Source organism: Prionailurus viverrinus, chromosome D2, assembly GCF_022837055.1.
Source record: "Prionailurus viverrinus isolate Anna chromosome D2, UM_Priviv_1.0, whole genome shotgun sequence".
NCBI classification, from domain to species: Eukaryota; Metazoa; Chordata; class Mammalia; order Carnivora; family Felidae; genus Prionailurus; species Prionailurus viverrinus.
In genome coordinates this window covers 55,549,240-55,570,999 of record NC_062571.1, presented here as the reverse complement: position 1 = coordinate 55,570,999, position 21,760 = coordinate 55,549,240, and the positions used below count along the sequence as shown (strand labels likewise).

At 41.4% G+C, this 21,760-nt stretch overlaps 1 protein-coding gene across 7 annotated transcripts in view; it reads left to right on the top strand.

The window, feature by feature from the left end:
* ALDH18A1 (aldehyde dehydrogenase 18 family member A1) overlaps positions 1-21,760 on the top strand; it is a 41,724-nt gene that overhangs the window by 9,453 nt on the left and 10,511 nt on the right. For 2 of the 7 annotated variants that reach the window (XM_047825684.1, XM_047825685.1), the window contains 10 exons: positions 2,248-2,462; positions 5,957-6,106; positions 6,197-6,301; positions 9,918-10,076; positions 10,490-10,580; positions 14,321-14,445; positions 16,114-16,258; positions 16,875-16,948; positions 18,096-18,189; positions 20,366-20,586. In XM_047825684.1, the coding sequence (XP_047681640.1) occupies positions 2,248-2,462; positions 5,957-6,106; positions 6,197-6,301; positions 9,918-10,076; positions 10,490-10,580; positions 14,321-14,445; positions 16,114-16,258; positions 16,875-16,948; positions 18,096-18,189; positions 20,366-20,586 (1,379 nt within the window). Of the gene's footprint in view, positions 1-2,238; positions 2,463-5,956; positions 6,107-6,196; positions 6,302-9,917; positions 10,077-10,489; positions 10,581-14,320; positions 14,446-16,113; positions 16,259-16,874; positions 16,949-18,095; positions 18,190-20,365; positions 20,587-21,760 lie in introns of all 7 variants that reach the window. The other 5 variants (XM_047825679.1, XM_047825680.1, XM_047825686.1 and 2 more) reach the window with 4 other exon arrangements.

Genomic DNA, 21,760 nt, shown 5'->3' with positions numbered 1-21,760 from the left:
GTTTTGTCCCCCTCCCTGTTTTTGTATTATTTTTGTTTCCCTTCCCTGTTTCATATCTTAAAGTCCTCATATGAGTGAAGCCATATGAAATTTGTCTTTCTCTGACTAATTTTGCTTAGCATAATACCCTCTAGTTCCAGCCATGCAGTTATAAATGGCAAGATTTCATTCTTTTTGATTGCCAAGTAATACTCCATTGTGTATGTGTGTGTGTATGTATGTGTGTGTGTGTGTGTATATATATATATACACACACACACACACATACATACACACACCATTTCTTCTTTATCCATTCATCCATTGATGGACATTTGGGCTCTTTCCATACTTTGGCTATTCTTGATAGTGCTGCTCTAAACATTGGGGTGCATGTGCCCCTTTCAAACAGCATACCTGTATCCCTTGGATAAATACCTAGTAGTGCAATTGCTGGGTTGTAGTGTTCTGTTTTCAATTTTTTGAGAAACCTCCACACTCTTTTCCAGAGTGGTAGCACTAGTTTGCATTCCCACCAACAGTGCAAGAGGGTTCCCCTTTCTCCACATCCTCACCAACATCTGTTGTTTCCTGAGTTGTTCATTTTAGCCATTCTGACAGGTGTGAGTTGGTATCTCATTGTGGTTTTGCTTTGTATTTCCCTGATGGTGAGTGATGTTGAGCATTTTTCATGTGTCGGTTGGCCATCTGGATGTCTTCTTTGGAGAAGTGTCTATTCATGTCTTTTGCCGATTTCTTCACTGGATTATTTGTTTTTTTGGGTATTGACTTTGATAAGTTCTTTATAGATTTTGGATACTAACCCTTTATCTGATGTGTCATCTGTAAATATCTTCTCCCATTCTGTCGGTTGCCGTTTAGTTTTACTGATTGTTTCCTTTGCTGTGCAGAAGCTTTTTATTTTAATGAGGTCCCAATAGTTCATTTTTCCTTTTGTTTCCCTTGCCTCCAGAGACGTGTTGAGTAACAAGTTGCTGCGGCCAAGGTCAAAGAGGTTTTTGCCTGCTTTCCCCTCGAGGATTTTGATGACTTCCTGTCTTATGTTTAGGTCTTCCATCACATTTTGTCTGTGGTGTAAGAAAGTGGTCCAGGTTCATTCTTCTGCCTGTCGCTGTCCAGTTTTCCCAGCACCATTTGCTGAAGTGACTGTCTTTATTCCACTGGATATTCTTTCCTGCGTTGTCAAAGATTAGTTGGCCAGACGTTTGTGGGTCCATTTCTGGGTTCTCTATTCTGTTCCATTGATCTGAGTGTCTGTTTTTGTGCCAGTACCAATTACTTTGTTCTTTAATGTCTTTGCTAGTCAGGCTCACTCTCTTTTTTATAATGGTGTGATTTCTTTAAAAGCACGTTTTTTTTTTTCCCTGATGATGAAAGCAATGTGTTTTGTTGCTTAAATTTGAAAGACATAGATAAGAATTAGGAAGAAAATTAAAATCACCTGTAATTCAATAAAAAATAAAAACATTAACGTTTTGATTTATTTTCATCTTTTTTCCATGCATTTAGACACGTAGGGGGAACTAACGTATCATGAGCGTTTTCCTATGTTATTAAAAATTCTTACAAAGTTCATTAATCCTTCTGACTTTTTTTGGTGTTTACTCCACTTGTGATTTTTCCTATTATGTATAACACTGATGAACAGGCTTGTGATTAATCTGTCTCCATCTCCAGTTGGTCTCTTAGAATAAATTAAAAAAAATTTTTTTTAATGTTTTATTTATTCTTGAGAGAGAGAGAGAGAGAGCATGAGCGAAGGAGGGGCAGAGAGAGAGCGGGACACAAAATCCGAAGCAGGCTCCGGTCTCTGAGCTGTCAGCACAGAGCCCACCACAGGGCTCGATCTCACAAGTGGTGAGATCATGACCTGAGCCAAAGTCGGACGCTCAACTAAGCCACCCAGGCACCCCACAATAAATTTTTGAACTTAGAATTACTGCATCGAAAGATGTGAACATTTTTAAGAGTTTTGATACATTTTGCCAACATGTCTTCAGGAAAGATTGTTTTGTTTAAACTCTTCACAGTGTTTGAGTGTATCTGGGACCTGTACTGGGTGTAAACTCCACACAATACTGGAATAAGAACATGCTGGATATACTGCCTTTTGATATACTGATTTTACTCCATCAAGAATGATAAAGCTATTTTTTTTGGCTAAACTGATTAATATTGTATATTTATCTTTTTAATGAGAAGTTATACATTTCTCTTTTTGCTCGCATTTGACTTTGGGAGCTACAGACCGTGTCCAGCCTTCAGCCATCAGACATGTTCGTTCTTGGAGCAACATCCCCTTTATCACTGTCCCCCTCAGTCGTACACATGGCAAGTCTTTTGCCCACCGCAGTGAGCTGAAGCATGCCAAGAGAATCGTGGTGAAACTTGGAAGTGCCGTAGTAACCCGGGGGGATGAGTGTGGCCTTGCACTGGGGCGCCTGGCATCTATTGTTGAGCAGGTAATTGCCAAGATGGAAAATTCTCGTGAACAAAAATAATAATGGAGTTTTTAAGCTCTCAGTTCAGTTTTGTTTGTTTGTCTTTTTCAACCCTGACTTTATTCCCAACCCACCCTAACCATCAGTTCAGGTTTATCAGCTTGTAAAAGTACTCTGAGTGTAATAGATTTAACACCATCTGAAAACTCCCTTTGCCAGTGAAGATACCAGTGGACCCAACATCCCAGGGCAAGCAAAGGGGGATGTCAAGGAGTAAAGTTGATTTCATGCATTTTATGGCCTCAGGCTTCTTAGTGATAAGGAGCTGTACATGTCAGTAATTCTTAATTCTGCCTGCACGTTAAAATTGTCTAAGGGGCCTGGCTTCACGCTCCGTCTCTGGGGTGGGGCTCAAGCACCTGGATTTTTAAAGTTCCCTCGGTGACTAACATGTAGTCAGGGTTGAGTATCCAGATGGATGTTGAGCTTTTTTTTGTTCCTGTTTTGCTAAGCTTTTTTTTTTGTTCCTGTTTTGCTAAGCCTTTTATTTTTTAATTAGGCCAATAATATTGAAATAAATATGAGCTATCATTGCAAAGATTTTCCAAGTTCAGATATTTGAAAAGACTTATCAAACTCCACAGAGATACCCACGTAAGACTTTCATTTAAAGGCAAAGGATATAAGGCAGCAAGGGAGAGAGAGTACAAGCAAGCATCAGGTGTCCAAGAGACATCTGTGCACACGCCCCCCAAGGTATTTATTTGCACAGTCTGTCTCACATCGAATCACAAAGAGATCTTTATACAGGGAATCTTACTTAACCTTTGGAAGGGCTCCAAGCAGAAGTTTCCATTGGGGATTTTATGTCCCATTGACTATGCCAATAAGCCAGGCTGACTGTAGACTATCAGTAAAGAAACTGACCTTAGGGGTCGACATGGGACTTTTAGACTTTAAACATCACATTGCAGATCCACTACCTATCTTTGCCAAGAGCAGGTATCAGTAAACTTTTCTATAGGAAACTTTTCCTACAGATAGTAAACATTTTAGGCTTTGTAGGCCAGATGGTCTCTGTCTCAAATACATGTCTCTACCATTGTAGCACAAAAGCAACCATAGACAATATGTAAATGAATGGACATAGCTGTGTTCTAGTAAAAAGTTTATTTACAAAACCAGGTGCAGGTGAGATTTGACTTGCTGCGTATAGTTTGCCAGCTCCTGACCGAGAGTCAAAAACAGACATCCAGGCATTACGGAGATAAAACTAGAACTTTTTCATTCTATCTGTAACTCAACTGTGTCCTCCATGACCATATTTTTAGTTTTTAAAAAACAGTTTCTCTGATGAGTTGGTGACTGCTAACTAAAACTTGATGGAATTTTCTTTTCAATATTTTTTGTATTAAGCAGTTTTATCAAGTCAGCCTCTCAGATTTAGTCCATCAGATCAATTCAGTTGAACAGATATGTATAAAAAGGCTACATTGTGAGAGAGACATGTAACACAGACATGTACACAGACATGTAACTGTTATCTCTGCCCTTGGGGAGCCAGAATCAGGACTTCCAAAGCACTTAGGTGATTGTTCAAGGCAGTAAGTAATCAAGCAAGTGGGCCCAAACCTTTATTGATGTTCGTATCTTGTAATCTTTGGCCAGCCAGTGGAGGCCACTTTGTTGGCTCCTGAGTCTGTCTATCATGGTCAGATGCCTTGGATAAGACAGTTGACTCTGCATATTAGTAGTGCCCTGATCTAGAAAGCCCTTCCATGAGGTCTGTGGGTATCTGGCGACCTAAGCAAATCATTACTGGAGCCTTCCCACTGTTATCATCAAGTTTCTTCTCTGCACAATATCTTCAGTCTGCTTTGGAGACCACCACAATTCCTCTACATGGCTTCTTGCCTAATGAAATGATCCACTTCATTTCCCATTCTCCCTGGTAAGACCACCACCACTTTCAGGCTTACTTCCTCTCTGGCCCACCAACATGACGTACTCATTCCTGTCCTTGTCCCCCACCTGGAATTCACTCATAGAGCCTCCCCTTCCTTAGAATCACACAACTCCATAGGCACCACTCACACTGTGCACTTAGCAGCAGGGAACATTTCCCCTCTGTTGGTGCAAATCCTACCACTCATGAAGGCTCAGGCTTAGTACCAACTCTCCTAGGAGGCCTCAAGAATAACTACACTCTCGTTTGAACTTCCCATCTCTGGTCCCCTCAGTCATTTGACAAGCTAAAAAAATTGGGTCAATGTGAACACTGATCAGATCTTTTATATATATGTATTTCCTTAATGTTTATTTATTTTTGAGAAACAGGGATAGAGAGGCAGAAGGGAGGGACCGAGAGAGAGGGAGATAGAATCCCAAGCAGACTCCATGCTGTCAGCACAGAGCCCAATGTGGGGCTCAAACTTACAAACTGTGAGATCATGACCTGAGCTAAAACCAAGAGTTGGATGCTTAACCAACTGAGCCACCCAGGCACCCCTGGATCTTTTATATTAAAGAGTTAATTGAAATGTTTTAGGTGACAGTGGTTTTTTTTTGGGGGGGGGGAGGCTATGCATATATATTCCCTGTCTTTTAGCAATTACAGTACTGCTGAAATATTTATAGATGAAATAATATATCTAGGGCCTGGGATTTGTTTGTATTAAAATAATGGGGAGGCTACCTGTAAAGGCAGTACTAGAGAGTGGGAAATTGCCCTGAGAAATAGTTGTTGAAGCTAGGTGATGGGTACATGGGGATTTATAAAACTGTTTTTACCACTATGGTTAAGTATGAAATTTTCTACTATAAAAAGTTATTTTTTATAATCATGGTTTATCACAAGTGTTTGTGAGTTTCTGAGCCAGCTTATAGGGCTCAAACATCAGGAAGAATGGACATGTTAGGAATATGGACTCTATTTGCAGCTTGAATCTTTGATTCTTTCAATGTAGATCTGTCCAAAGTAGGGAACAAAGTGACCACAGCTAGTTCTAGGTAGACAAAGCAGGACAAGGTCAGCATCTGTCCCTGCTTTAGCCCAAGGGGACTCATAGGGATCAACATACCACAGAAAGGGCCTCAATCTCCCAGGTTATACCTTAGAACCTAAGAAGCCATTTGCTAAGTTTACACTGCAATTCTTAGACTTCTTTTTCTGGAACAACTAGGCCTTCTGCATTATAGATTCCAACAGATACCATCAAGTTCTGTGGATGTCAAATCTGCCTGCACACCAGAATCTCCTTATTAAAAATTTCTGATCTCTGCTACCTCCTCATCAGATTTGAGGCAGCATGTAGGAATCTGTATTTTTACCAAACAACCTGGGTGATTCTTCCACAGCCAGCCCAGCTGGTCATTAAGCCAGCATCTGGGATCCACCCAATTGTGTGTCTGCCCTACCTGAGTCTCTTGTGCCGGTAAGGTAGACTCTACCTCTCTGAAGAGAGGAAGGAGATGATAACAGTGATTTGTGGTGACTTTTTCTTCGTCGATGTCAGGTGTCAGTGCTACAGAATCAAGGCCGAGAGATGATGCTGGTGACCAGTGGAGCCGTGGCCTTTGGCAAGCAACGCTTGCGCCATGAGATCCTTCTGTCTCAGAGCGTGCGGCAGGCCCTGCACTCAGGGCAGAACCAGTTGAAAGAGATGGTGAGTGGTGCTTCCCCACACCCTGTAACAGGGGTCCGCAGGCCTCCTTCCCTCACTCCTAGTCACACCATATCTATTTGTGTGTTACAGGCAATTCCAGTCTTAGAAGCACGAGCCTGTGCAGCCGCCGGACAGAGTGGGCTGATGGCCTTGTATGAAGCTATGTTTACCCAGTACAGCATCTGTGCCGCCCAGGTGAGAGACTTACCTTTTAGAGAGGTGTGAGGCCCGTGAGAGTGATTGCCGTGGAGCAAGAGGGTGATGAGCGGGGGGCTCTAGAGCCAGACTGCCAAGATACAGTCTTAACTCCATCACTTGTTAGTTGGGAAACCTGGAGAAAGTCTTTTGGTCTAACTTTTTTGTGCTTCAGTCTCTTCATATGAAAAAAGAAGATAATATCAGTGCCTACTTGAGAGGGTTTTTGGAAAAAGTCAATGAGAAGATCACATGGAAAGCATTTAATGTAGTGTCATTCTCAGTAATTATTAGTACTTGTTATGGTACTAATACTTCTTTTTTTTACTGTTTTTTATTCATTTTTGAGAGAGAGTGAGCAGGGGAAGGGCAGAGAGAGAGGGAGACAGAATCAATCGGAAGCAGGCTCCAGGCTCCGAGCTGTCAGCACAGAGCCCATCATGGGACTCAAACTCCCTAACCACAAGATCATGACCTGAACCGAAGTCAGATGCCTAACCGACTGAGCTACCCAGGCGCCCCTATACTGATAATTCTTCTAGCTACTACTCTAAGTGCTTATACTTTTCCTGAAGACAGAAAAGTTAGATGTCTTTATTTCATGGGCTTCTTTGACTTCAGGTGGCTTGCCTCTCTTTGCACCTGGTTGCCTTCTACAATAAATTTCTAATAAGCACTGAAGGAAAGAAAGATGCTTTTAGTGGGTTTTCATTCATTCAGCAAATATTTGTTGAGCACTTACAGTGTACCAAGAAGTACGCTAGGCATTGGGGATACTGTGGTGAACAAATCAACCATGGTTCCAGTCCTTATGGAACTTCTACATTTTTAGTGGTTGCTCCAAATGTTCTAGAGCCTTCTTTCCACATTGTACTTTTTCAATTGTATTTTTAATCATCGATACAACTACACACTAGAAACATGTAAATGTTACAAAGCAGCTAATAGTCACTTCACAAAACAACTGAAAAAATTGAACTCCCCAAGTTATTATCTTCAGACACCTTTGCTGCCTCTGATCCCACATTTACACAGATGTTATTTGACATAGGTGATGTTATATGTATATATCCTCTCAGGTTTTGCTCTTTCATTTCCTGCTGCTCTTCTCTTTCTCCATAATCTTCACAGTGTTATCCACAGTGATGTTGTGGTATTGTGCCAGAATGTCCTTGAGTGAAGTGAGCTGAAACAAAGTCATGGACTTGTCCACCTGTTGCCTATAGCTGAGGACCCCACTGTCTTAGATTTTTTTTTTTCCTGTTAGTATGAATACAATAGAAATCTTCATTTCTGTCACCCATTATTGTCAGCTCTCTTTTCCACAATCCAATGACAGTTTCAGTCTTTAATGTTTTTTATAAGTGCCTGGGGCCAGATGAGGAAACTTAGGCCTAAGATCTGTGCTTTTGTTTTTTCCCATGTATGATGGTTTTTCAGGTTTTTTGGTTTGTTGTAATGAAAGTAGCTTTAAAAGTCACTGCATGTCAGCCATGGCTTCCATTAACATTGATGTGGAAGAGTTCTGTCCCCTCCATTCCAGCAGGCATCCATCCATGGGCTCTTCTCTGTCACATGTTTGCCTTCCCTGGGGATCTTACTGCAAGAAATCTTTGCCCTTTGTACTTTCTCCTATGGTTTCTTGTTGTCTTTAGTAATCCTGTTGTAAAGACCATTATCAGTGGCTTTTGGAAATCTCCACTAAGTTGTTTGTCACGTTAAAGACTTAAGTACAGCAGCTTATTTTTTCTTCATAGAAATGAAATTAATGTGCATCTTAACAGACTGCCCTTCTCCACAGACATACTTTTCTCTCTTTAGGGCTCCTGTCTTCTATCCCTTTTTTGTTAAACTATTTGAGCAACAAGTATTTTCACTGGACTTTTATACCTCCTATTTGCCTCTCCTACACACATTTACTTTATCATTTGACCTTTCACCTGCATGGCTAGAATCTATATGTTCTGTTTGACCCAGTCCTGTTTTTCCTGCAGGACTGGACTTTCCTGAAAAGGAGTTCATGATCTATTCTTACAAAAGATGTGCCCCATTCCACTTTCCCCAAACCGTCAACAGTTTTATTCTCTAGCTCAGCAGCTCATGAAGGGCCTGACATTTCTAAAGTACTGAACAAATTTTGAGTGAGTGAATTATTTCCTTTAGTCATGTTACCATTTTAACTTCCTCACCTACATTTTATATGTCATTAAGGCTGCTGTTATCTTCTCAGTTCCCATAGCCAGACCCTAGCTCAGGGCTTAACCATTCCCACTGTTACTGTTTGGGTACCTTACCTCTTGCCAGTCTGCCTGCAGCCTTTCCTTCTTCAACCTGCCCTACATTGCAAGAACCCTTCTTCCTTAAACATTTGAAGGATTTCATTGAAACATTGATTTATGAGTTTCAGGGCTTATTGCCATTAGTTTCTTGCTGTTGTTCTCAGTTACCTTCTCTCCTGCTAACTATTGCCTAATACTCTGAGGTAAGCAAGGAAGCAGAGCTGTCTGCCCACCCCCATACCCAGCTCGCCACTGTACCTTTGAGCACCTTATGCTTATCCCCTGTGCTGAACTAAGTTACATCCAGCTCTTCTTTCAGTTTGTGACTGAAGACTCACCTCTATAAATCTCTCCGACCAATCCCACATGCTCAAACACAGTCTGTGTTAACGGCACCAGTGGCCGAGCAACAGTGGCCACACAGGCCTATTCCATTTTGTCTCATACACTTCTTCGAACAGAGCAAACCATTCTTTGACTCACTCACCAAATATTTCAGTGCCTTCTGTGGCCAGCCCCTGAATCAGATACTAGATACAGAGATATTTTAGCAATTAATCACTTCCCCCAAAGTGTATCTCTCTAGAATTCATACATTAATTATAATGTTTATTTATTTATTTTGAGAGAGAGTATGCACATGTGCAAGCAGGGGAGAGGCAGAGAGGGCTAGCAAGAGAATCCCAAGCGGGCTCCACGCTGTCAGCACAAAGTCCGATGTGGGAGTCAAACTCACAAACCATGATGACATCGTGACCTGAGCTGAAATCAAGAGTCAGATGCTTAACTGAGCTTCCCAGGTGCCCCATAAAGTTCACAGGTTAATTTTTTTTTAATTTGTTTTTAATGTTTATTCATTTTTGATAGAGACAGAGTACAAGCAGGAGTGGGGCAGAGAGAGAGAGGGAGACATAGAATCCAAAGCAGGCTCCAGGCTCTGAGGTGTCAGCACAGAGCCCCATGTGGGGTTCGAACTCACAAACCATGAGATCATGACCTGAGCTGAAGTCAGATGCTTAACCGACTTGAGCCACCCAGGTACCTCTTATAGGTTAATTTTCTTAATCCTGTAAATGGAAAAGGTTTAGTAGCTCTCTGAGAATTGAAGTACTTTTACAAGAAGTCTTGAGCATCCTTTAATATCCCAAGTGATTAATTTTTCCCATCTGTAAAAGAATTGGATGAGCATCCAAAGATGTGTGCTCCATTCCGATGTGTATGGGATCCAGAAATCTAGAGTTTAACTCCTCTCCTGTTAGCATTTTTTGTATGTCGCTGCTAGGAAGTTCGTAATTTTCCTCCTTCCTGCATTTCTGGATGCATTTAATTACTTTCAGATTTTGGTGACCAACTTGGATTTCCATGATGAGCAGAAGCGCCGGAACCTTAATGGGACACTTCATGAGCTCCTCCGAATGAACATCGTTCCCATTGTCAACACAAATGATGCTGTCGTGCCCCCAGCTGAGCCCAATAGTGATCTCCAGGGGGTAAATGTGGGTAAAATATTCCTAAGGGTTGAGCATGCTGGAGACTAACGCCACGCTATGCTGCATGTACTAACACTGGAAGTTTGGCATAAACAAGATGGAAGGATTGGGAGAGAAGCTGGCCTCGTGGAGTGGGGGCTACATAAGCTCTTCTGAAGTCAGGGGGTCTCATTCAACAGGGTGAGGTGCAGTAGTGATTTCGGATGGTGCTATGAGCGTGGCTTGTGTGTGCCAGGTGCATGTTTGGAAGTGGGGTGGCCAGGAGGCGCAGTGTTTTGCAGACAGAGGGGGCCTACAAGAGCTGTCATCTGTGCATTATGTCATTAACTTTGCCTGCTAGAACCTAGCAGAGTGCTTCTGTGAATGTCTTTTTGAACTGCGTAGTTCACTCACTTAATGACTTTTTACCTGCATTCCAGGTTATTAGTGTTAAAGATAATGATAGCCTGGCTGCCCGTCTGGCTGTGGAAATGAAAACTGACCTCTTGATTGTTCTTTCAGATGTAGAAGGTACAAAGTAATGCCTTTTCCTTTTATCCAGCTTTTGTTTTAAATACTAAATGCGTGAGCACATGAATTCCCGTCTTTGTTTGAGTCCTTCTGATTTTTTAAAAATATAGACCCTTATTTTCTGAGCCATATGGTCTGACAGAGGGTTTTTATGGCTCAAAGAAGGTGGGGGAGTCTGGGAGATGCAGTTTGAATGCTGAAATGTTGTCATTTCCAGGCACTTTTGTTTTTTTAGAACAGCTTTATACAGGTATAATTCACATACCATAGTAAACCAATAATTCACCTATTTAAGACTTAGTTCATTGATTTTTAGTGTATTCATACAGTGGCTCAACCCTAACAATAGGTTTAGAACATTTTTATCACCACATTATATCACCCCATACCCATCAGTGATCACTCCTCACTTCCCCCCAAATTCTCCAGCCCTAGGCAGCCTCTCATCTACTTTCTGTCTCTGTGGATTTGCCTATCCTGGACGTTTTACATTAGTGGAATCGTCAGTATGTGATCCTTGGTGACTGGTTTTCTTCACTTAGCATAATGTTTTCAAGGTTTGTCGATGTTACAGCATCTGTCAGTATTCCTTTTCTTTTTCTTCTCAAAGAATACTCCATTGTGTATATGCACCACGTTGTATTTACCCATTCATCGGTTGATAGACATTATGCTGCTGTGAACATTCATGTACACATTTTTGTGTGAACATGTTTTTTGTTTACCTAGGAGCAGAATTGATCATTTGGTAATTCTGTATGTGTTTAGCCTTTTGAAGAAGTGCCAGACTGGTTTCCAAAGCAGCTGCATCATTTTACATTCCTGCCAGCTCCATATGAGGGCTCTAGTCTCTCCACATCCTTGCCAACACTTACCCTTATAATCTGCCTTTTCATTATAGCCATCCTAGTGGGTGTGAAATGCTATTTCATTGTGGTTTTGATCACTTTCAGTTTGTAACATAAATCATGAGACACGTTAAATGGGAGCCACTGCAGAATTCCAAGCTATGGGGCCACCGTGGTCTCATGTGTTAATCTGTTTTTCTCTGCTGTCCCCTTCCTCAAAGAAGGGTCCCTCTTGGCTCCAATTTGACTCTCCATTTACTATTCTCACTTTCCTAAGCTATGTCCATTTTACATTTTGACCCATAAGGAATATGGTAGCTGTGTCTGAAATAGGCCAAATCTACAGGATCCCAAAAGTCCACCATTACATTCCCAGGAGATCAGGAAAACCTATTTAGTTTCCAACCCATACCCAAGGCAGGTTTCTTTGGCAGGACTTGTTTTCCAGTTTACACTCTAGTGGTGCAAGATTAAGGGCGGGGGCCTGCCTAGCGGAAGCAGAGGCAGATATAGATGGGTTGATCTGTCTTCTGCCCATGTGGGAAGTTCGATATATCATACTTGCATGTCAGTATTTTTACCTATAAGAAATCTTGGTACCATGTTTATCCACTGTAAATTTGAAATCTCAGGACAGGAACAGCTAGGTTGGGGTAAGAGTGAGCCACTCTGGAGATGAAGACTTTTCAGTTAATCAACACATTTTTTAAAAAAAAAATTTTTTTAACATTTATTCATTTTTTGATAGAGAAAGAGCATGAGTGGGGGAGGGGCAGAGAGAGAGGGAGACACAGAATCCGAAGCAAGCTCCAGGCTCTGAGCTGACAGTACAGAGCCCAATGCAGGGCTCGAACCCACGGACCATGAGATCATGACCTGAGCTGAAGTCGGACGCCCAACTGACTGAGCCATCCAGGCGCCCCTCAACAGATTTATGTTGAATTTCTACTATGCTTAAATACTGTGTTAGGTGCTTTATAAATGTCAATTTATTGAATCCTTATAGCAATCCTACAAAGCAGGTAGCTTAGCTTACTCAGATGAAGAAATTAAAAATTACATTCACAACAGTTAAATGGTGTATCCAGATTCACATAGTACCAGAGGCTGGTTTCACAACTAAATCTGTTCAGTTTAAAAATCTACACTCTTCCTCTCTTCTATACTGCTTTGCAAGGTAAAAGACATGAGTTTGAGAGATTAATACATAAAGCCCAATTTCAACTAGAGTCTAGTAAACTTTTTTTTTTTTAAGTAGTCTCTGCACTGAACAAGGGCTCGAACTCATGACCCTGAGATCAAGAGTCACGTGCTCTTCCGACTGAGCCAGCCAGGTGCCCCTCTAGTAAACATTTTTAATGTAGCCTTGAACACCAAAATTGGTCATCAGTGTTGATAGCGTATGTCAGTACTTTCTTGTTATTGCCAAACAATATTCCACCATGTAGATACACCGCATTTTATTTACCCATTCATCAGTTGATAGACATGTGAGCATTTATAACTAATGCTGCTATCCACATTTGTGTGCAAATGCACATGAATGTACAAAAAACAGGCTTGTACTATTAACTCTTAATTAGTTATCCATTGAATGTTGATTTTTAGCACAATAATAGAATTTTGAATATGCTCTTGGTGGCTTTAAGAAGCTGCTATAAGGGAAAAAGAGGAGTAGGCAGACTATTAGAACTCTAGGCACTCCTCAGCATCTCTGGAGAAACTTTGGCTTAGGATTATATAACCTTGCCCATGTTATTTTTGTATGAAACCAAAATAGTGTCAGAATCCAAGCCTGTGATCTCATATCATAGTGCCTTCTGAGAAAACTCCATCCCTGAGTCCAGGAGCCGTGGAGTGCTGGGTTGCAATGGACAGAGGTTGGAGAGGTAGTTTTTCTCTCCCTGTAATTGCTGCCCATGGTTAGCACTGCTGCATTTTATACCGGACCCTGATTCCCTCACTCCTCTGACTCCCCTTTTCCTGGAGGTGATGCATATAGCAGTATTGCATTAGAGATTTAGAATATGAAGCAGAGAGGGCTGTATTTTCACATGGGAAAAGTAGTAACTTAAACCAAAAACATCCCTGCCCACATGTCCTTGAGCCAGTCCCCAACCCCAGGCAGTTCCTCCCTGTACTTAGGCCTTGATGTGACTCCATTTTTACAGGCCCTTCATTTTTCTTTCCAAGGCTCCAACTGGCTGTGTTTACTAGTGAAATGGTGTAGATTTTTAATCTTGGATTGTATGCACATAACATTTCATGTAACTCATATTTTATGTTATTCTACTCAACTATAAAAGGGACATAGGCTTTATGGTCATAAGTCCAGACTGAATGCCAAGAGTTGTATGCTCTTCTGCTGACTCAGCATAACCTTCACAATGACTTCCCCATAACACAGGGATTATAATTAGTGACTGTTTCAAAGGATGTTGTGAGAGTTCATGAAAACCTGTCTCGCATTTCATCCCACTTGGAAATGGTTACATTATAGTATATGGCTACTACACTGTTTCTGCAGTAGCCACTCATCTTTTTCAGTTACTTCCTTAATTCAGCATCTTAAGTAGCAGTGGCAGAGGTGAGGACAGCTTCCCAGTAGACAGTGGAGTGGGCAGGGCTGATAAGTGTTGCACCAAGGATGTGGACATGCTGTGATGCTGGCAAACAGAATATAAAAGTATGTATGGAAAGTCCTGTTGCTGCTTTTCAGCATGGGTAGACTATACAGATCACTTGTTCTCTTTTCTGGTTAGAGCTGGTAGAACACAGACTTCATCTGGATCAGTCACATACAGAGTGGTTGGCAAGTGCCCAGGGGGATGTCTGTCTTGGGGGGCATGCCTTCCATTAAAGCAATACTGCCAACTCCTGTCTGCTTTTTAGGTCTCTTTGACAGCCCCCCAGGGTCAGATGATGCAAAGCTCATTGATATATTTTATCCCGGAGATCAGCAGTCTGTGACCTTTGGAACCAAGTCAAGAGTAGGCATGGGTGGCATGGAAGCCAAGGTAAGGGTCTGATGCTGTTACTGCCTGTAACAGCTAAAAAAACCAAACAATATTTTACCCTTTTTGCTTTTTTTTTTTAAGTTTTATTTAAGTAATCTCTACACCCAACATGGGGCTAGAACCCACGACCCTCAGATCAAAAGCTGCACACTTCTCCGACTGAGCCAGCCAGGTGCCCCTAACCTTTTGACTTTTGTGATTGTTTGGGGGCTAATGGCTAAAATACTAGGCACATACACACTTAAATGTGCACATGTCTAAATACAGGTATAATGCATATTGTGTACCTATATTTTGTCATGTCTGTATATGTATTCTCTTCATTAATATTACATAGTGTGTTCATGTTATAAAGTCGTCAAGGGCAGGCTCCCTCTCTCCCTCTCCCTCTATATATAATTTTTTTTTTAAGTTTATTCTGAGAGCATGACAGCACGAGTAGGGGAGGGGCAGAGAGGGAGGGAGACATAGAATCTGAAGCAGACTCCAGGCTCTGAGCTGTCAGCACAGAGCCCAATGTGGGGCTTCAACCCACGAGCTGTGGGATCATGACCTGAGCCAAAGTTGGACGCTTAGCTGACTGAGCCACCCAGGCACCCCCTACTTTAAAGATTTTCTTAAATTTTTTTTTAAGTTTATTTATTTTGAGACAGAGAGTGTGAGTGGGGTAGTGGCAGAGAGAAGGGAGAGAGAGCATCCCAAGCACGCTCTGCACTGTCAGCGCAGAAAGCCTGATGCAGGGCTTGGAACTCACAAACTGTGAGATCATGACCTGAGCTGAGATCATAAGTCAGGTGCTTAATGGACTGAGCCACCCAGGGACCCCAAGATTTTTTATTTTTTTTAAGTAATCTTTACACCCAACATGGGGCTCGAACTCACAACCCTGAGATCAAGAGTCACATGCTCTATTGAGGAAGCCAGCCAGGTGCCCCCGCTCAACTATTTCTTACGAAATCTTCCAAAAATTTTTCTCTCCCATTAATTGTTCTAAAAAGTAATACTCTTGGGGCGCCTGGGTGGCGCAGTCGGTTAAGCGTCCGACTTCAGCCAGGTCACGATCTCGTGGTCCGTGGGTTCGAGCCCCGCATCGGGCTCTGGGCTGGTGGCTCAGAGCCTGGAGCCTGTTTCCGATTCTGTGTCTCCCTCTCTCTCTGCTCCTCCCCCGTTCATGCTCTGTCTCTCTCTGTCCCAAAAATAAATAAAAAACGTTGAAAAAAAAAAAATTAAAAATAAATAAATAAATAAATAAAAAGTAATACTCTTAAGATACAGCATCAATTGTAGGAATGGCAAAGACCTACAAAAGAGATCTACAAAAGTTAAAAGAACTCAGGATCAGATTCTGGTTAAACACCAGGCTGGACACTATGTCGAGGCACAGTAAGTCAAATGTAGAAGTTATGAGTCCTAGTACTAGAGAGTCTTTGAACACTGAGCACAAAAGGCAGATTGGCTCATCTTTAGCACGTACCAGAGTTGGGCTGGAGAGAGAGAGAGAGCAAGGGCTGAGTGTGTTTTCAGAACTTCTGAGTTGTTCAAAACATTCCTGCATATACTTCAATTGCTCACTATCACATTGTATTCTCTTTTTGCGAGTTTAAAGTATGGATGACTAGACCCTGCAAAAGTCTGAATGTTATGTTGGGATCTAACCTCTCCTATTAGGTGAAAGCGGCCCTCTGGGCTTTGCAAGGTGGCACTTCTGTGGTTATTGCCAACGGAACCCACCCAAAGGTGTCTGGACATGTCATCACAGACATTGTGGAGGGAAAGAAAGTTGGCACCTTCTTTTCTGAAGTAAAGCCTGCAGGTAAGTAGTTCCTCATTGAGTAGTCACACCATGGCCTAAATGAGACCAAAGATTGAGCTCTCCTCTAGGAGTAGAGATCACAAAATTGATGTGTTGATATTCTGAAGTACGGTATTATTTCAGACACTCTTTGCAAAATTGGACTTTGCTTTGCTTTTGTAAAGTTTAGCGAACCTGCCCAACTAGGCTTCCCATTCTCTCTAAAACCACTATGTTAAAGAATATGAGCATCCATTCTCTTAAGAAACATTTGCTAGGCCTATGCTAGAGGCCTAGAAATGCAAAGACACTTAAGACAGTAAAACATGGTATGTACTCTCAATTGTTCGCAAAGATATTGCCATATAACCTACATTCAGAAATGCAAACACATTAGAGAATATAAGCTAAAGTGGAATTGAAAAGAACTCTACGAGATGTAACTTACCCCGGAAATACAAGTTTCTTGTGTTTATGCCCGAGTTAATCTAGTGTATTCTTTTGCCATTTTATTTGTCTGAGTGACCTCTAGGAAGCAAGCACACCAAGACACTGAGCGTTCATTCCGTGCACGTTATGAGTCTGTGCACGTGCTGGGTTGCTGTCCATGATCTGATGTTTGCAAATATTCTTACAGGTCCTACCGTTGAACAGCAGGGAGAAATGGCTCGAGCAGGAGGAAGGATGTTGGCCACTTTGGAACCTGAGCAGGTAATAACCTTAGCCAATAGTTCGGTTGGTTTTCAGACTGAGTCATGCTGTGAGGCTTAGTGCAGTCAAGGCTGCCATGTCCCCCTCCATTCCTCTTGTCCCCACAGAGTTATTCTAGTTACAAGTGAGATTCAGATTTGTTCTGCCTTTTCTCTCTCTAAATTTTATTTTCCCTTTTGTCTTTTGTAGTCTGTGGCCTAAGGTAGCTTTTTATCACTATGTTTTGATCAAAAACATCATGAACATGGTGAGACCAAGGAGGTTTCCTAAGCCTCACACATACTGGACACGGAAATGTAGGAAAACTGCTTATTCTAACACATCTGAGTCCCCTGACTTACCCATTGGATGGAAGCTCCAGAGCCTGCCCTCTAGTCAGAGGCCTGTCCGCAGTGAAGTGGCAGACACTGCAGGTCTGGAAACAAGGCAGTCACAGAAGCTGGGGATTGGCTTCTCAAAGCCTGTGTTGTTAAGGATGTTGTGTTTAGATTTTTTCTAGGGAGCACTTTGGCCTGAGAAAAAAGAAAATTTTAAATAACTACAAGTAGAGAAAGGAAAGCAAAGGAAGAGCTTAGCCTGTCTCTCTAAACCACTTCCCTTGGCTTCTTCAGTGATCACACTGATTTGCCACACTTTTTAACCTAGGTGGGTAAGGATTGAGATCCCTTCAAGCATCCAGGACTGGGTTTTCCCCTTTGAGTGAATTCATTAAAGAAGTAATTGTCAAAATTGTCAAAATAAGTAATTGTCAAAATTTACTTAATAAATTATATAGCCAGTGAAACTGAGTATGCAGAGATGTATGTATCATGCCAATTCAAAATGCTAGCCCCCATCTTGGGTTTGGGGACTGATTGTATAATTCATTGTGCCTTTTCCCCACTACTGGGCCGTGGTCTGCTAATCATAATAATCAGGAATGGTAAAAGAGGAAGAAATACAAGAAGTAGAAGGAGATTAGTAGTGAGAGAGGAAGGAAAAAATGAGGGGAGCTGAGGTGTGTAATGGTTGATAGGATGTAAGGAGATTTCAGTCAATGATGACTGGATTTAGGAGCAAGGCCTGGCTCATTCAGAGGAGTAGGTTTAATGGTATGGGTTCTTCTGGGATTAATGTATTTGCTTGTTTGTTTTACCTTTCTTCCTAGAGAGCAGAGATTATCCATCATCTGGCTGATCTGTTGACGGACCAGCGTGATGAGATCCTGTTAGCCAACAAGAAAGACTTGGAGGAGGCAGAGGGTAAGGACCACGCGATTTGGAGTCAGTGTTATGGAGGGTTTGGTTTTGGTTTTTGTTCTTTGTTTTACTAATAATTCTTACAGTGTAGTCTGCCTAAAGACAAGATTGTTATATGGGGCACCTGGGTGACTCAGTTGGCTAAGCGTCTGTCTTTAGCTCAGGTCATGATCTCATGGTTCATGGGTTTGAGCCCCACATCAAGCTCTGCGCTGTGTGGAGCCTGCTAGGGATTCTCTCTCTTACTCTTTCTCTGCCCCTCCCCTCCTCACGCTCTTTCTCTCTCTCTCTCTCTCTTAATAAATAAATAAAAACTTTTAGGAATGTAAAAAAAAAAAAAAAGATTGTTATAGAAGAAATTTTATATTATGCATCATTTTTATTAAAGGCAGCTTGCTAGTATTCAAATTATGCATACAATCTCCAGCTCCTTCCCAGATACTCCAGTACAGCCCTCCAAAGGAGCTTTTTCTGTACCCACAGGTCATGAGCCGTGGATACTATGGCAGTTTCAGGACAAAAAAGAAAAATACTGAGGACTATTTTAGACATTTCACTAATAGCACCCAACACCTACTAAGTAAGGCCTTTCTGTGTGAAGAAATCTTTGATGATAATCTTATACAGTTCTTTAAAGTAAAAGAATTAAGACCCACTGAGGTTAAAGCTATTGCTCAAGGTCACACAATTAGTTATTGGCAGAAATCTGACTTCTGACCTCAGTTCTGTCTCTCTGGAAATTCATAAGGACGCACAATGGCTTACGAACAAAGTCCTGGCTATACATGAGCATGGTGGTCCCCTTTGACTTGCTAAGTCCTTTTCAGGAAATTTATCATAAGAAACTATTTCAAGAAGAGAAAACTGCTCTGTATGTAAAGATTCTTGGAGCAGGGTTATTTATCACACTGAAAACTGGAAACAACCTCAGTGTTTAACAACATAGGTCTGGTTAAATGTGTTAAGTTGTGTCAACTCAGTGGAGTATGTAGTAGTAATTACAACAGTTTTGGCAACATGGAAAGCAAATATGCATTGTGAGGTGGAAAACTAGAATGTAACATTTAACATGCACTGTGTTTGAAACTTGATATTAACACATAGGGAAAAGTGAAGAAAACGGATTGATATAATTGGTTGGTAAAATGATGATTCAGCTTTTTTCTTAATATAAGGTAGGTTCCTCCTTTCCTAAGTAGAAAACTTTGTATTATTTTATCTTGGTGGGTGTGACTATAAAAAAGAAAGAAATTTTTCATCATCTCATTTCAACATTAACCATAGTAATGATTTGTGATATGTGATTCCACACGATTTTCCCTGGTACATATACATGTGTATATATGAATATGTGTGTGTGTGTGTGCAGAGAGAATCACACCATGCAAACAGTTGTATTTAAATTTAAAGAAAATTCTGAATATGAACTTACCATTATTAGGAGCACCTTGGTGGCTCCGTTGGTGAAGCATCCAACTCTTAATCTCAGTTCATGTCTTGATCTCAGGGTCATGAGTTTAAGCCCCATGTTGGGCTTTACACTGGCCATGAAGCCTACTTAAAAAAAGAAGAAAAAAGTGAACTTACTATAATTCTATTTAAGTTTTTATTTCAAAAGGAAACATCTTTATTGCTTCTGATTATAAAAATAAGGCAATCGTTATAAAACATTAAAATAATGCAGAAAGAGATCATCACTGTTCTTGATGGCTTCCAGACATCTCCACATGCATATATGCAATATTTGTTAAATAGGATATTATCATACATGCTCTTTTGTAGTTTATCTTCTTCAAAAACTATATCCTGGACAGCTTTCCATGTCAGTACATATAGATATTTGTAATAACCGCCTGGTAGTTCATTGTCTAAATGTTTAAGCAGAATTTGATTTTATTATGTAAATACTGTGACAAGTATCCTCATTACATGCAAGTTTGCTCATGCGAATGACAAATTTATGGAATTGAATTTGCTGGCACAGAGGGTATTGGTGTACATACCTTTACGTGTGAAATATACTGCCAAAAGCCCCCTAGAAAAACTAAGTGGCATGTCGTTGTCTTCTCAAGACCCGCTAAATTCGTGTCTGTTCCTAACACAGTGCCGTGTGTTCGGTAAAGCAGCTGCAGCCTGTCCAGAGCCACTCCTTTATCATGTGTTCCTCACACCTCTTCAGGGAGACTCGCAGCTCCTCTGCTGAAACGTTTGAGCCTCTCCACATCCAAATTGAACAGCCTGGCCATCGGTCTACGGCAGATCGCAGCCTCCTCACAGGACAGCGTGGGGCGTGTTTTGCGTCGAACCCGAATTGCCAAAAACTTGGAGCTAGAACAAGTGACTGTCCCAATTGGAGTCCTGCTGGTCATCTTTGAGTCTCGCCCAGACTGTCTACCCCAGGTATGTGCCTGCTATTGGGGTAGGGGAAGAATATATTTTCAGGACCCAAAATCTTCCAAAGATGGTTTTCTTTTTTTCTTTTTTTGGTGAGAAGTTCTTATCTTTTTTTCTCCCCCAGAGATAAGTTTTTGAGACTTCTCAGGTGGTTCTTAAAGTAATTTATGTTATTGATTCTTCCAGTGATTCTAAAGTAGGTATTCATATGTCCATTTTACAGTTGAAGAAACTGAAGCTTATAGAAGTTACTATTCCTGTCACACTTATAACAGATGCATCTTCCCTAGCACAATGCAGGAGCACATTTCTGTATGTCTTCACTCACTGGGGCACTGTGTTCCCTGACCACAGAACCCCTGCTAGCTTACTGCAAGGTCATTCATCTTGTAGCTGGTTTTCCCCATGTGAAAAAGACCCCTTTGTTCTCACTGTCACAGATGGCCTCCTGTAGGTAAATCTCTCAGGAAGAAGAACTTCCAGTAGTTAATGAAAACTAGAATGCAACCCTCTTTAAGGAATTTGACATATTACAGGCTAATGTTGAGAAATCATGTGTTTAAAAGATTTTTTCCAACAAGCCATGCCTTGATACAGGGTGGCATTAGAGGGTTGTCCCACTGGTTACCCTAAACACTTTAAAATTTGGGGACAATTTTCCCACCAGACTGACCAGTAGGATGATACCAGCTTTTTCTTTTCACTAGCCTCAAAATCTCAAAGAGAATATTTATTTTAAAACATAAAACGGGTGCCTGGCCAGCTCAGTCAGTAGAGTGTGCAGCTCTTGATCTCGGGGTTGTGGGTTCAAGCCCCATGTTGGGCATGGAGCCTACTTAAAATAAACAAATAAATATCTAAAGAAAAACAAAACAAAAACAGCACCTCTTTGCCATAGGGCACAGGGTGAGCACAGGAGCCTGAAATGCTTTGTGGTAAATATTCCCTGACATGACCTAAAACCAGATTGTTCACCCCATACCACGGGGTCTGTCCTCAGCCCCTGGTGGGTGCTGGCACACTGCCCCCTCTGGCCACACACCTGTTTGCAGAAATACCAAGTGAAAACTGTAGAACCCCAATCTGCTAGTAGGAATGAGTACGTGATGTTTTTTTGCTACCTTTCATCCATACTAATGGGTACTTCACGTGGAGAAAGGTTTCTTCTCTAGCCAACTAC